The sequence below is a fragment of the Oncorhynchus mykiss genome, chromosome 22 (genome assembly GCF_057628025.1).
Source record: "Oncorhynchus mykiss isolate SJ-2025 chromosome 22, ASM5762802v1, whole genome shotgun sequence".
In the NCBI taxonomy this organism is placed as follows: Eukaryota; Metazoa; Chordata; class Actinopteri; order Salmoniformes; family Salmonidae; genus Oncorhynchus; species Oncorhynchus mykiss.
Genome location: NC_143043.1, coordinates 12,311,857 through 12,327,113, shown reverse-complemented (window position 1 = coordinate 12,327,113; position 15,257 = coordinate 12,311,857). Strand labels below are relative to the sequence as shown.

Below are 15,257 nucleotides of genomic sequence, written 5' to 3'. Positions count from 1 at the left end.
AGGACATGGCGAGTGATTTCTGAATCGCGCATCTTCTAAACACGTTAAAACATGACGTCGCCAATCCCCGTTTCATACCCATTGCGCTTGCGCGCGTCCAAGGCTACCAGGAAGCAAACCCGTGGCAGTTTGACTGTCTACAATGTGTAGACAGAAAGCTGTAGAAAATGTACGATTTCTAGTAGCTAAGTACAAACTTGCTTTTGGTTGAATTTTAACAGCAGGATTTCGTAGCCTACTCTTCATAGAGAAACGTTAGGTTTTGTGGACATTTTCGAGGGAGTGACACAGTGGCAGTGCTCGACAGTGCTGTATGCGTTGTTTAGATTCTTGAGACACCACCAAGCAATCAAGCAGCTGGAGGAAGCTAACTAACTAACTAACGTATCTAGTTAAACTGTCACCACAATAGAAATTATGTGAATCAAAATACAGCTTGATAAATGTATGACTTGTATGTATGACTAGGCTAGCTAACTATCCCTTTTAGTTTGTGATAGGCGTTTGATGACTTGCCCATGCACCTGCATTAGCTAGAATAGTACTGCCTGCATTTAACATGTTGTCCTAAAGTACAGTAAGCCTATTGCCATTACATATTGCCATTGCATTTGGCTATATGCAAACATGCCATGCATACATTAGTCTTCATATACAACTTGTCCTATAACAGGGTGTTTTAATGAAAATGTAGCATGACCTCTATTCATAATTTAAAATAGCCACAATGTGACCTTTTGTTCATTTGTTTGTTTTGGTAAACATGACTTTAGCAACCATTTCAGCTAATGTAATAATAACTGCAGTTGAACTGTGTAACTATACTCTGGAAGAAAACCCTCTGTGTGTGTCTCTTGTGTTTGGCCCTGTCTGGCTCTCACATGCTTCTAATCAGCTTGACAAACAGGAAGATTCCGCGAAGAGGTGATAACCGTGGCTACTTTAAGGACAAAACTAGTTACTGTATATAGCCTAGGTCATGTCCTGTGGCTTTTAGAGAGGAGCAGAATAGTTTGACCTGTTTGGGATGTTGTGTTAGTAGAGGGAGAGTGGAAGTGGAAGGAGTTAAATGTGGCTACTATCTGGGCCTAATTGTACTGTTGTAGTCAACTGTATGTAGAGTGATGTGAAACTAGCAGGGTTCGAGTAGGGTGGATTAGGCTGTGAACAGTTTCTCTCAGAACTGGGGTGTGTGCTGCGGACACTGAAGGCTTAGCTTACTGTTGTTGTCTTTGATTTCTCTGTTCTTACTGTTTTTTTCCCTTCTTATTTTCCCTCCTCTGAGTGCTCTGCCTACATGTCGGCTCTTGGCCTGCATTCATATACCAGCTCACAGTGGTTTTGTTGTGTGTGTTTCAGTGAGCCAGGAGCCCTGCGTGTGTGTGAGCCCACACCATGGCGTGCTGCCGGCTGTGCTCCAGACTGTGTCCCAGGCTGTGCTCCCGCTCCTCCGCATACACTCTGGCCCTGGGCTTGGGCTTCGTCACCCTGGGCACCTCTCGCATCCTGCTGCTCAAGTTCTCTGCCAACACACGTTAGTACTACATTATCATTCATGGACTTCAGTTTGAATCGATGGTCTTATGTAACTGTTTTTTTCTCTTCTTTGACCTATAGAGAACAAGTATGACTTCCTCCCTGCGTCTGTCAACCTGCTGGCAGAGGGGCTCAAGCTGCTCTTCTGTCTTGGCATGTCTCTGAGAGTCATGGTCAGAGGTAAGAGATGGGCACTGAGGGAGAGGGTGCCATCTTGTCCAATGTCATAATTCAGAATGTTTAGAGTTGTTGTTGTTGAGCAAGAATGTACCTGAGAGAAGGGAGATTAAAGTGTATGTATTCCAGAGGGTCGTTCATGTCGAGAGCTGGGCTGCTCCTCGGGCTCTGCCTTCCTGAGTTTCATGAAGTGGTCCGTCCCCGCCTTCCTTTACTTTCTGGATAACCTCATCATCTTCTACGTCATGACCTACCTACAGCCTGTGAGTTTAATAATAACACACTGCAGTGTTTTAAATGCTAATGTTAAAGCCTCGGTTGTCTCTGATTCCTTTCCCCCACAGGCCATGGCAGTGTTGTTCTCCAATGTTGTTATCCTGACCACAGCTATCCTGTTCAGAGTTGTGCTGAAGTAAGTCACAGTTTTGTTCTGGACATAGTGTTCTGTACTGGACCTATATGTTTGTTTACATAGCTGATAGTGGCACTCGAGGTAAAAGTTTCCCCCTAACTACCGATCTAGGATCAGCTTACCCTGACACAACCCTAACCAATGCATCTGTTTTTAGCTCAATATCAAATCATTTCTGGGTAACAATTAAGTACCTTACTGTGATTGTTTTCTATTAAAATGGTCAAAAAGAAACAAAAATAGCTTCTTAGCAAGGAGCAATTTAACTAGGACTGTCTGGGAGTGGTGAGGGGAAACCTAGCTGTTATTGGCAGAGAGGTTTGGTACTCTTTGTTATTGGTCTATTAACTAATTTACCACCTGGTGATGTCACTAGACAGTTCAAAACTACATCCCACCACAACTGGCTGAAATTTCAGGCGCTTTTCAAACAGATCTTAGTGGCGCTACCGAGTGGTGCAGCGGTCTAAGGCACTGCATCTCAGCGCTAAAGGCATCACTACAGACCCTGTTTCGATTCCAGGCTGTATCACAACTAGCCGTTATTGGGAGTCCCATAGGGCGGCGCACAATTGGCCCAGTGTCGTCCGGGTTAAGGTTTGGACGGGGTAGGCCGTCATTGTTAATAAGAATTTGTTTTTAACTGACTTGACTAGTTCATTTAAAAAATTACACTTAAAGGGCATTATCGTCATTTTCACAGTATTACAGGAAAATCATGTTTTTGACTGCACTGGTCCTTTTTAAAGCTGGAATCTGTACTTTGTGAAACTGACACCACCGTTTGCGATATTAAAACAACAAAAGTTATTTCAAACAACATTTATTTTTTATTTTTTTACCACAATACTGTTAACAATGCTGGTTAACGTGCTCAACATCTGCTCTGACGACGAGCTCATGTCTGAAGGAGACGACACCTGCGAGGGTAAAAAAAAAAAACACGCCCTGTTAAGAACTCTTTTTATTTTTTAAAATATGTTTTTATATATATTGACTTTCAATGTCAATTCACCTCTCTTCCGTTTCATTAACAAAAACAATAACAGCTTTAACCATTATTGAGGAAAAATCATAAACTGATTTAGGGTCAGCCTATGTCGAAGGGCTCATCTCTGACCGCTGCTATTCCCCTCCTCTCCCCTAGGAGACACCTGTCCTGGGTGCAGTGGGCCTCCCTGGTCATCCTCTTCCTGTCCATTGTCTCCTTGACGACGGGGTCGGGAGGCAGCCAACGGGCCATAGCGATGCCGGGCCTCCACCCCAGCCCCCTCTCCCCACCCACCAACAGCTGCCTGCTCTACACACAGCTAGAGGAGCAACGAAGGAACGACAGGTTGTCAGAGCGATGGATGGGAGGGAAGGAGGAAGGGAGGCAGTCAATGTGGAATTCAGCACTCCTCTGTACAGTGTCTGTATTAGGACATCTTCACACATCCTGCATGACACCACAAGTCTCCTTTCCCTGTCAATAAGTCAGTCTAAGTAAGTGTTCCTGCTGTCTCCCCTCCCTCCCTCCCTCCCTCCCTCCCTCCCAGTAACTCCAGCACATGGAGCTCAGTGCTGCCGGGACAGGCTGAGGCGTGGCGGGGGAGGCTGATGGGGACCCTGCGGTCTCTGGGCATGGGTCACATCCTCCTGGTGCTCCAGTGTTTTATCTCCTCCATGGCCAACATCTACAATGAGAAGATCCTCAAAGAGGGAGACCAGCTCCAAGAGAGCATCTTCATCCAGAACAGCAAACTGTAAGAACTCATGTGAATGTTGGCACACATACACTCATGCATGAATGCAGACATATGACTCACACGCACATATTCACACAGCTTTCAAACATCCCAATAACCACCGAACTACACACAAACACCCACACCCCATCTGTCTAAAAATCTATGTATGTGGTTGCAGGTACATGTTTGGCATGCTGTTCAACGGTCTGACTCTGGGTCTAGGGGGCGAGGCGAGGGGTCTAACCGTCCGTTGTGGCCTCCTTTACGGTCACAACGTCTACTCACTGGGACTGGTGCTGGTCACTGGTAGGACACACGTACACACTGGAGCTACTGTTGTTGAATTAACCCCATACAATGTAAAGGACTGGTTCATTCATTAGCATGAATAGGTACAGCAGGGGTGTCAAAGTCAAATGGACGGAGGGCCAAATAAAAAAATCAGCTACAAGACGAGGGCCGGACTGTTCGAATGTTCATTGAAAATTTTTTAAATGACGCATATAGTCTAGTGAACCTAATTGAACCTACTGAAAACCTAACAAATATATTACAATATGATCAGATAAATAAAGCAATATTTTCTTATGGCTCTGTCAGTAATCTTTAATTTTCAACAGACACAAAAGACAAATTTCCTTTATATAAATATCCCCATAACATGAACATTAAATGAAAGAAACCGGTATTCAAGGCACCATCAGTAGACTATATTTTCTATTTTAGCAAAAGTGGGCTAAATTTACTTCAAAGAAAAAACAATAATAGCAATTTTCTATCATCCACTCAACTGAAATATTTTTAAAATATAATTGGATTGAAATACAAAAAAATAAAGTGCAAAAATCTATTAATCAAAAACAACACTTTGTTTAAGGAGAAGTAACATGCAGTGAAAACAAATATTAAATTTTAACTTTTAAACTTGAACTGAGTAAAAACTCTAAATATGTGATTGCACAGTAATGTTCACTTGTTTGAGGTTGAGGGTGATACTTGGTGGTGTCCCATCTTTTCCACAAGTTCATCAATGTTCGGGGTAAGGCTCTGAGCTGAAGAAATCCTCAGAATTGAGTGGAGGTGTTCAGCAGTAAGTCGACTTCTGTGTGATGTTTTGTTCAGGTTCATCAAAGAAAACAGTTGTTCACACAGGTATGTGCTGCCAAACATAGACAACGTTTGAGCAGCCTGGATGCGCAGCTGGGGCATTGTGCCGGGGAGGAAACGGGCAAACTCCGCAGCACCCACTGCCGCATATTTTTCCCTCAGTGCATCATTGCATTGGAGGTCAATCAACTCCATTTGGAGGTTTGGTGGTGAGCTTTCCACGTCAACAGCAAATGGGTTACCGAGCAGTTCCAACCTGCTTTTTTGTGCTTCAAAGTCAGCAAATCGGCGTCGAAAGTCAGTGGTAAGCATACCTATTTTATCAGCCAACTGTGTGCTCGGGAACGCACTGGTAGAGAGCTTCTCTTTCATGGTCTGGCAGCTGGGAAAGTGGCTCAAATTTTCTTTCCGCATCTGCGTCTCCCACAGAGTCAGTTTGGTTTTAAATGCCTTCACTGTACTGTACATATCAGAGATGACACGATCCCGACCCTGCAGCTGCAAGTTTATTGCATTCAGATGACTCGTAATGTCACACAGAAAAGCCATTTCACACAGAAACATTTCGTCTCGGAGTTGTGTTGTGTCTTTCCCTTTGCTGTCCAAGAATAGACAAATCTCCTCACGAAGCTCGAAACATCTTTGAAGCACCTTTCCCTGGCTTAGCCATCGCACCTCTGTGTGATAAGGCAAATCACCATGCTCCGTTTCTAACTCCGTCAGAAATGCCTTGAACTGGCGGTGATTCAAACCTTTGGCTCTGATAAAGTTAACTGTGCGCGTGATGATGCTCATTACATGCTCCATTTTCAAGGCTTTACCGCACAACGCTTCCTGGTGTATGATACAATGATAAGCTGTCAGCTCACCTGTCGCGTTTTCCTCTTGCATCTTTTCCCGTATCTTCGCCACCAGTCCGCTCCTGTGTCCACACATCGCAGGTGCTCCGTCGGTTGTCAAACCCACGAGTTTTTCCCAAGGCAGCTCCATCTCATTTACACATCTTGACACCTCTTCATACAAATCATGCCCCGTAGTTGTGCCATGCATAGGACGTAAAGCCAAAAACTCCTCTGTCACGCTTAGGCTGGAGTCCACTCCGCGGATGAAAATTGACAACTGGGCAATGTCAGAAATGTCGGTGCTCTCATCCACAGCCAAGGAATATGCAATAAAATCTTTTCCCTTTTTCACAAGCTGCTCTTTTAGATTGATGGACAACTGGTCTACTCTCTCGGCAATGGTGTTTCTGCTCAGACTCACATTTAAAAAGAGTTGCCTTTTTTCTGGGCAAACTTCGTCACAAACTTTAATCATGCAGTTTTTGATGAAATCCCCCTCCGTAAATGGCCGGGCTGATTTAGCGATCTCTTCTGCCAAAATAAAACTGGCCTTGACAGCAGCCTGGCCTTGTGATTTGGCTTTTTTGAACAGAGCCTGTCGAGATTTGAGGCCTCGTTTTAATTCCTCTGCCTTTTGTAGCCTTTGTTCCATGTCCATATTCTTGTTTTTGTCCGCGTGTTTCGTTTCATAATGTCGTCTCAGATTATACTCTTTCAGTACCGCCACACTTTCTCCACACAGAAGACACACAGGTTTTCCAGCTACCTTCGTGAACATATACTCCGACTCCCACCTTGTTTGAAACCCCCGGTTCTCAGTATCCACCTTCCGTTTTGCCATTTTTGATGGGTATCTGAAAGTTAATTTTACTGTGATGCTGACGACTGCTGTGCCAATAAATATTGAAATGAAGCAGCCTACTGCTCGGTGCGTCACCTTTGCATTGTGGGAAATGTAGTATTGGTGCGTGTAAAAGATCTGCGGGCTGCCGGCTTGCTGCGGGCCGGTTCTAATAATAAATCAAGATCATCCCAGGGGCCGTAAAAAACCTTCTTGCGGGCCGGATGTGGCCCGCGGGCCTTGACTCTGACATATGTGAGGTACAGTATGTACTGTGCATATGGTATATGCATTATTATTGATTCACTATTCATTACTAATATATTGATCCGTTATTCCTGACAGCTAGGGTCTGTCTGTGGCATTCATCCTAAGGCAGAATTTATTAGGAATGCATTATTATCAATATAAACATTATTATTAATACATTACGAAATGTATCAGTAGCTTCCCTGGGCCTGTCAGTGGCGTTCATCCTGAGGTTGATTATTGGCGGACTGCATTAGCATCGAATAGTCCCCGCGATATGCAACTGTTCAGGGAAGTCAGGAACCAATACACGCAGTCAGTCAGGAAAGCAAATTTGCAGCTTCTCCTCTCCCCAAATCCAGATGTTCTGAAAGAGCTGCAAAACCTGGACCCGTACAAATCAGCTGGTCTTGACAATCTGGACCCTCTATTTCTGAAACTATCCGCCGCCATTGTCGCAACCCCTATTACCAGCCTGTTCAACCTCTCTTTCATATCGTCTGAGATCCCCAAGGATTGGAAAGCTGCCGCAGTCATCCCCCTCTTCAAAGGGGGAGACACCCTGGACCCAAACTGTTACAGACCTATATCCATCCTGCCCTGCCTATCTAAGGTCTTCGAAAGCCTAGTCAACAAACAGATCACTGACCATCTCGAATCCCACCGTACCTTCTCCGCTGTGCAATCTGGTTTCCAAGCCGGTCACGGGTGCACCTCAGCCACGCTCAAGGTACTAAACGATATCATAACCACCATCGATAAAAGACAGTACTGTGCAGCCGTCTTCATCGACCTGGCCAAGGCTTTCGACTTTGTCAATCACCATATTCTTATCGGCAGACTCAGTAGCCTCGGTTTTTCTAATGACTGCCTTGCCTGGTTCACCAACTACTTTGCAGACCGAGTTCAGTGTGTCAAGTCGGAGGGCATGTTGTCCGGTCCTCTGGCAGTCTTTTATGGGGGTGCCACAGGGTTCAATTCTCGGGCAGACTCTTTTCTCTGCATATATCAATGATGTTGCTCTTGCTGCGGGCGATTCGCTGATCCACCTCTACGCAGACGACACCATTCTGTATACTTCTGGCCCTTCCTTGGACACTGCTATCTAACCTCCAAACAAGCTTCAATGCCATACAACACTCCTTCCGTGGCCTCCAACTGCTCTTAAACGCTAGTAAAACCAAATGCATGCTTTTCAACCGTTCGCTGCCTGCACCCGCACGCCTGACTAGCATCACCACCCTGGATGGTTCCGAGCTTAGAATATGTGGACATCTATAAGTACTTCGGTGTCTGGCTAGACTGTAAACTCTCCTTCCAGACTCATATCAAACATCTCCAATCTAAAATCAAATCTAGAGTTGGCTTTTTATTCCACAACAAAGCCTCCTTCACTCACGCCGCCAAACTTACCCTAGTAAAACTGACTATCCTACCGATCCTCGACTTCGGCGACGTCATCTACAAAATAGCTTCCAATACTCTACTCAGCAAACTGGATGCAGTTTATCACAGTGCCATCCGTTTTGTTACTAAAGCACCTTATACCACCCACCACTGCGACCTGTATGCTCTAGTCGGCTGGTCCTCGCTACATATTCGTCGCCAGACCCACTGGCTCCAGGTAATCTACAAGTCCATGCTAGGTAAAGCTCCGCCTTATCTCAGTTCATTGGTCACGATGGCAACACCCACCCGTAGCACGCGCTCCAGCAGGTGCATCTCACTGATCATCCCTAAAGCCAACACCTCATTTGGCCGCCTTTCCTTCCAGTTCTCTGCTGCCTGTGACTGGAACGAATTGCAAAAATCGCTGAAATTGGAGACTTTTATCTCCCTCACCAACTTTAAACATCTGCTATCTGAGCAGCTAACTGATCGCTGCAGCTGTACATAGTCCATCGGTATATAGCCCTCCCAATTTATCTACCTCATCCCTCATCCCCATACAGTTTTTATTTATTTACTTTTCTGCTCTTTTGCACACCAGTATCTCTACCTGCACATGACCATCTGATCATTTATCACTACAGTGTTAATCTGCTAAATTGTAATTATTCTCCTACCTCCTCATACATTTTGCACACAATGTATATAGACTATTTTTTTTTTTCCTTTTTTTCTACTGTGTTATTGGTTTATTGTTTACTCCATGTGTAACTCTGTGTTGTTGTCTGTTCACACTGCTATGCTTTATCTTGGCCAGGTCGCAGTTGTAAATGAGAACTTGTTCTCAACTAGCCTACCTGGTTAAATAAAGGTGAAAATTATCAATGCATTATTATTGATCCATCATTATCAGTATGTACATTATTAATATATCAAATGTTTTATCCCAAGCTGCCCTGGGCCTGTCGGTGGCGTTCATCCTGAAGTTCAGAGACAACATGTTCCACGTGCTGACAGGCCAGATCACTACAGTCCTGGTCACGGCCCTGTCCCTCTTCCTCTTTGACTTCCACCCCTCGCTGGACTTCTTCCTGCAGGCGCCAGTGGTGCTGCTCGCCATCTTTGTCTACAACGCCAGCCGGCCCAAAGACCCTGAGTACGCCCTGCAGCGCGAGAAGCTGCGCGTCATTAACGGAGAGGTGCTGCAGAGGTCGCGAGGGGTGAGGACCCCTTTTTTTCCCTTCATCAATCTACACACACTACCCCAAAATGACAAAGCAAAAACAGGTTTTTAGACATATTTGCAAATGTATTAAAAACACTGATATGGTATTTACATAAGAATTCAGACCATATAATCAGTACTTTGTTGAAGCACCTTTGACAGCAATTACAGCCTCAAGGCTGAATTTGGGGAGTTTCTCCCATTCTTCTCTGCAGATCCTCTCAATCTCTGTCAGGTTGGATGGGGAGCGTCGCTGCACAGCTATTTTCAGATCTCTCCAGAGATATTTGATCGGGTTCAAGTCCGTGCTCTGGCTGGGCCACTCAAGGACGTTCAGAGACTTGTCCCGAAGCCACTCCTGCGTTGTCTTGGCTGTGTGCTTAGGGTCATTGTCCTGTTGGAAGGTGAACCTTCACCCCAGTCTGAGGTCCTGAGCACTCTGGATCACATTTTCATCAAGGTTCTCTCTGTACTTTGCTCCATTCATCTTTCCCTCGATCTTGACTAGTCTCTCAGTCCCTGCCGCTGAAAAACATCCCCACAGTATGATGCTGCCACCACCATGATTCACCATAGGGATGGTGCCAGGTTTTCTCCAGATGTGACACTTGGCATTCAGTTCAATCTTGGTTTCATCAGACCAGATAATCTTGTTTCTCATGGCTAAAGAGTCCTTTAGGTGCCTTTTGGCAAACTCCAAGCTGGCTGTCATGTGTCTTTTACTGAGGATTCGCTTCCGTCTGGCCACTCTACCATAAAGGCCTGATTGGTGGAGTGCTGCAGAGAGGGTTGTCCTTCTGTAAGGTTCTCCCATCTCCACAGAGGAACTCTGGAGCTCTGTCAGAATGACCATCGGGTTCTCGGTCACCTCCCTGACCAAGGCTCCTCTCCCCTGATTACTCAGTTTGACCGGGCGGCCAGCTCTAGGAAGAGTCTTGGTGGTTCCAAACTTCCATTAAAGAATGATGGAGGCCACTGTGTTCTTGGGGACCTTCAATGCTGCAGACATTTTTTTGGTACCCTTCCCCAGATCTGTGCCTCGACACAATCCTGTCTCAAAGCTCTACGGACAATTCCTTCGACCTCATGGCTTGGTTTTTGCCTCTGACATGCACTCTCAACTGTAGGACTTTATATAGACAGGTGTGTGCCTTTCCAAATCATGTCCAATCAATTGAATTTACCACAAGTGGACTCCAAGTTGTAGAAACATCTCAAGGATGATCAATGGAAACGGGATGCACCTGAGCTCAATCTTGAGGGTCTAAATACTTATGTGAATAAGGAATTTAAAAAAAACTGTTTTTACTTTGTCATTACGGGGTTTTGTGTGTGGATTGATGAGGATTTTAAAAAAAAATCAATTTCAGAATAAGCCTGTAACCTATCAAAATGTGGAAAAAGTCAAGGGGTCTGAATACTTTCCTAATGCACTCATTCAAGGGTTTGTCTTTATTTTGACTATTGTCTTCACTATTTCTATAATGTAGAAATCAAAACTATGAAATATCACATATGGATCATGTAGTAAACAAAGTGTTAAATCAATCAACATTCTTCAAATAGGCACACTTGGCATTCTCTCAACCAGCTTCACCTGGAATGCTTTTCCAACAGTCTTGGAGTTCCCACATATGCTGAGCACTTGTTGGCTGCTTTTCCTTCACTCTGCAGTCTGACTCATCCCAAACCATCTCAATTTCGTTGAGGTCAGGGGATTGTGGAGGCCAGATCATCTGATACAGCACTCCATCACTCTTCTTCTTGGTAAAACAGCCTTTACACAGCCTGGCGGTGTGTTGGGTCATTGTCCTGTTGAAAAACAAATTATAGTCCCACAAAGCACAAATAAGATGGGATGGCGTATCGCTGCAGTAGCCATGCTGATTAAGTGTGCCTTGAATTCTGAATAAATAAATAAATCACTGACAGTGTCACCAGCAAAGCACCCCCATACCATCCATCACACCACCTCCTCCATGCTTTATGGTGGGAAATATACATGCGGAGATAATCCGTTCACCCACACCGCGTCTCACAAAGACATGGCTTTTGGACAAATTTCCACCAGTCTAACGTTTATTGCTCGCGTTTCTTGGCCCAGGCAAGTCTCTTCTTCTTATTGGTGTCCTTTTAGTAGTGGTGTCCTTGCAGCAATTCGACCATGAAGGCCTGATTCACACAGTCTCCTCTGAACAGTTAATGTTGAGATGTGTCTAATACTTGAGCTCTGTGAAACATTTATTTGGGCTGCAATTTCTGAGGCTGGTAACTCTAATGAACTGCAGCAGAGGTAACTCTGGGTCTTCCTTTCCTTTCCAGTATATAGCTTGATGGTTTTTAAAACTGCACTTGAAGAAACTTTCAAAGTTCTTGAAATGTTCCGTAATGACTGACCTTCACGTCTAAAAATAATGATGGACTGTCGTTTCTCTTTGATTATTTGAGTTGTTCTTGCCATAGTATGGACTTGATATTTTACCAAATAGGGCTGTCTTCTGTATACCTTGTCACAACACAACTGATTGACTCAAATGCATTAAGAAGGAAAGAAATTCCACAAATTAACTTTTAACAAGGCACACCTGTTATTTGAAATGCATTCCAGGTGACTACCTCATGAAGCTGGTTGAGAGAATGCCAAGAGTGTGCAAAGCTGTCATCAAGGCAAAGGGTGGCTACTTTGAAGAATCTCAAATATATTTGTATTTCTTTAACACTTTTTTGCTTACTACATGATTCCATATGGGTTAATTCATAGTTTTGATGTCTTCACTATTGTTCTACAATGTAGAAAATAGTAAAAATAAAGAAAAACCCATGAATGGGTAGGTGTTCTACAACTTTTGACCGGTAGTGTGTAGACAGACAGACAGAACCCACTCTCACACATATACAGTGTGACACAGGCAAACACACATGCACACTGAGGGCAACCATGATTCTCATTTGTGTGTAATAATGATTTAGACTGTGGGGAATCCAATGTGATTCTGTGTAATGAACAGAGTTTAGATTCCCACCACAGCCTTAGCCCTGGGTAACTGCATTACAGTAGGTACATAGATGTATTAAATTAGGTTGGTTAGAGTATGATGATAAGTAGGAGGTTGTCTGTCTATGGAGGCTCTGTGTGGAAGTTGCCTGTAGACATAAATCTAGGATCAGCAAACCTTCCTCAAATCCTTAGTGTGGAAATGGCTATTAGGTAAACGCAGTCAGAAATGTGAAAAGATAGTGGCATTACATAGACTGTGTTGTGAGAATCCCCCATAAGAGGGGAAGCACACCAGAGCAACGGACGGTTAGGGTACTTAAAAACAGTGTGTGGCCGTCCTATCGCCTCTGACTGCAGAACACTGCCTCTGGCCGTTAATTTCCTGTCGATTCTATTAAGGATGGGCACAGTTAATCGAATATCAGGATATCTGAACATATGTTAGCATTCGATTACTTGAGTGAGTGTTTATTTACATTATTTATTTATTGTAGCCCTTTTTTGACATTGAAAAGGCTTTGTTATAAATTAGATTATCCTTGTTACCTACAAGGATATACCATGACATTTTAAATACTTAATAAAATAAACTTTTGAATATTGTTTTTATAACTGTGCGTTGCCACTTTTCGCCACTTGAAATAGCAATTACTGGCGAGCCCCTAAGAGTTTCCAGAAGACCTGACACAGATCAATGCAAAACACTCACCAGAACCTTTTTGTAAGACAAATCAGTTCTATCGTCTCTTTTACTGTTGCTTTGAACCCAAAACTACGGAGAAAAACCGCCTTCTGTTGTTTTACCTCTGCATTTGCTTCATTCTAATTGATCAAGAGAGTCATTATAATTATCTGGATATTCCCCAAAATATCCTGATATTATTCGAATAGTGAAATAATATAAAATGCCCTTCCCTAGATTCTACATGGTTTTTAATCGCCGTTGTTCATCAACACCCAGCAGGTAAATGCTGGGTGTCGAAAGACGTTCATCTTTCTGGTGTTATTCCTCTCTAATCTCCACCATGCTTCCTTTGTGTTTGTGTAGGATGGGGAGGAGCTGGAGAGGCTGACCAAGCCAAACACAGACAGTGAATCAGAGGAGGAGTCTGTCTAGCCTCCCATTATGACTTCACAATGGCTCAACCCTGTGATGTCATCAGTGTGCCTGACTCTGTGACATCACAATGGACAAACTGTCAGTCCTGAATTATGACTTTGCTATAACCTGGCCTGTGACATCATCAGCCTGTGACATCAGAATGGACATGCTATGTATTATGACATCAGAGCGGCTTGGCCTGTGGTTTTGTTGGCCTACTGTGATTGTCATAATTTATTGTACATCATAGATGCGGTAAAGAGGTCAATGGAACTCGACACAAACATGGAAATGCCATGGAAACGCATGGGGGAAAAGATCCTGAGTCTCTTCATTTCCCCCCAGCAAAATTATCCTACATTTAGGCTATTGTGTATTCCACACTACGGTATGTTGAGTATAATGCGTGTATGGATGTCAATCCCAATACATGTTCATGTCAACACCAATCAACTGCATTGCAGGTAAAAACGACTTTGACTACCATGACCGATTTCTATATGCTAGCTATGCTACCAGCTAATACGAACAGGAGTTAGCATTTAGCAGTCACTTCTTCTAAGCCTGAAAATAAACAACTTTTAAATGTTATTCTGCAAAAACTGGCAAATATATCAAAATCCAATTTTAGTAGCCACATTGTGGGCTTTGTTCACAAATATTCACTTTGTTAGATCAGACTTGTTGAATGTGCGCCAATCCGGCATCCTTCTTTCCCCCAAGGTCTGCGTTCCATTGACCTCTTTACCGCATCTATTCAGAAATGTGCTTGTTTGTGTATGAAATATGATATACAAATAATATTGTAATGGAAGAAATGCTAAATATACAATTTTGTATACGTTGTTGTATTTAAAATAATGCAATTGCTGTTATTGACACAGTGGCAAGGATTACAGCTGTCAGATGTTGAGAAGTTGATATCTGCCAGTATGATCTTATTATGTCTCTGTTTTTATTATACATTTGTTTGCATTATGTTGGTGGCTATTAAGAAATCTACTCAAGGCTGTTGGATGTTTGGGAGGTAAGTTTGTTTTTCTAATGGCCAACTACTCAGTTTGTCTTAACGTTATTAAGTACTCACAAAGACCATACAGTACTAGCACACGGACCATGTGATTTCTTCTGGTCTCAGTCCATGTTATGTTCAGAAAACCCAATCTGACGGTAAAACATGTAAGATTGTGTTTCACATTACTCACTGATTAAGAATTGGCTTCTCTAGTGGTTTACATGTGTTCAACGGTGTTACTCCTCTCCTGTCCATGCTTATTGTGCCATATAATTTACACTTCTATCATGTATTCAAAAAAGCTTATTGTGAAGTTATGTTATGCATAACATAAAATTGTTATGCTGTATGCATTTAAGGCAATTTACACCTGGTTCTTTATATTACTATTCATGACAGTGCATAATTACAATTTCTCAAACAGTCAACAGATTATCAAATGAACATTAAAAACTACTGCCAAAAATACCATATTTTGTCTAGTTCACTGACTGTATTTTTTCCATTCTGTTGATCTGTTGTAATGTTCGAATTGAACCAACAGGGGGTGGTGTAGTATAATAAATGGTTACTGTGCGTAAAGAACCTCTGACAAGACAATAATACAAATTACTGAGATGTGTATTAACTCCGA

The 15,257-nt window shown here is 43.3% G+C and overlaps 1 protein-coding gene across 4 annotated transcripts; it reads left to right on the top strand.

Annotated features, from left to right (window-relative positions):
* Window positions 1-69: 69 nt before the first annotated feature.
* On the top strand, window positions 70-15,089 carry slc35a5 (solute carrier family 35 member A5). Of its 4 annotated transcripts, none has more exons than XM_036958711.2 (10): window positions 70-169; window positions 1,360-1,534; window positions 1,618-1,716; window positions 1,843-1,976; window positions 2,058-2,125; window positions 3,273-3,461; window positions 3,664-3,870; window positions 4,034-4,161; window positions 9,235-9,503; window positions 13,555-15,089. In XM_036958711.2, exons 2-10 carry the CDS (start codon window positions 1,396-1,398, stop codon window positions 13,621-13,623), a joined length of 1,302 nt encoding a protein of 433 aa, XP_036814606.1. In that variant the 5' UTR covers window positions 70-169; window positions 1,360-1,395; the 3' UTR covers window positions 13,624-15,089. The 4 variants fall into 4 exon arrangements, with proteins under 4 accessions (XP_036814606.1, XP_036814605.1, XP_090071612.1 ...); XM_036958710.2 differs by having other exon boundaries at window positions 3,273-3,536; XM_090215486.1 differs by lacking the exons at window positions 9,235-9,503; window positions 13,555-15,089 and adding an exon at window positions 6,906-9,160 and having other exon boundaries at window positions 4,034-4,247.
* Window positions 15,090-15,257: the final 168 nt, after the last annotated feature.

What these genes read in the sequence shown, in the direction of transcription:
- slc35a5 (XM_036958710.2), top strand. Translation starts at nt 1,396, where the DNA reads ATGGCGTGCTGCCGGCTGTGCTCCAGACTGTGTCCCAGGCTGTGCTCC. An exon ending in CTGTTCAGAGTTGTGCTGAA is followed by an intron (nt 2,126 to 3,272) that starts GTAAGTCACAGT and finishes CCTCTCCCCTAG; the next exon opens with GAGACACCTGTCCTGGGTGC. An exon ending in GGGACTGGTGCTGGTCACTG is followed by an intron (nt 4,162 to 9,234) that starts GTAGGACACACG and finishes TTTTATCCCAAG; the next exon opens with CTGCCCTGGGCCTGTCGGTG.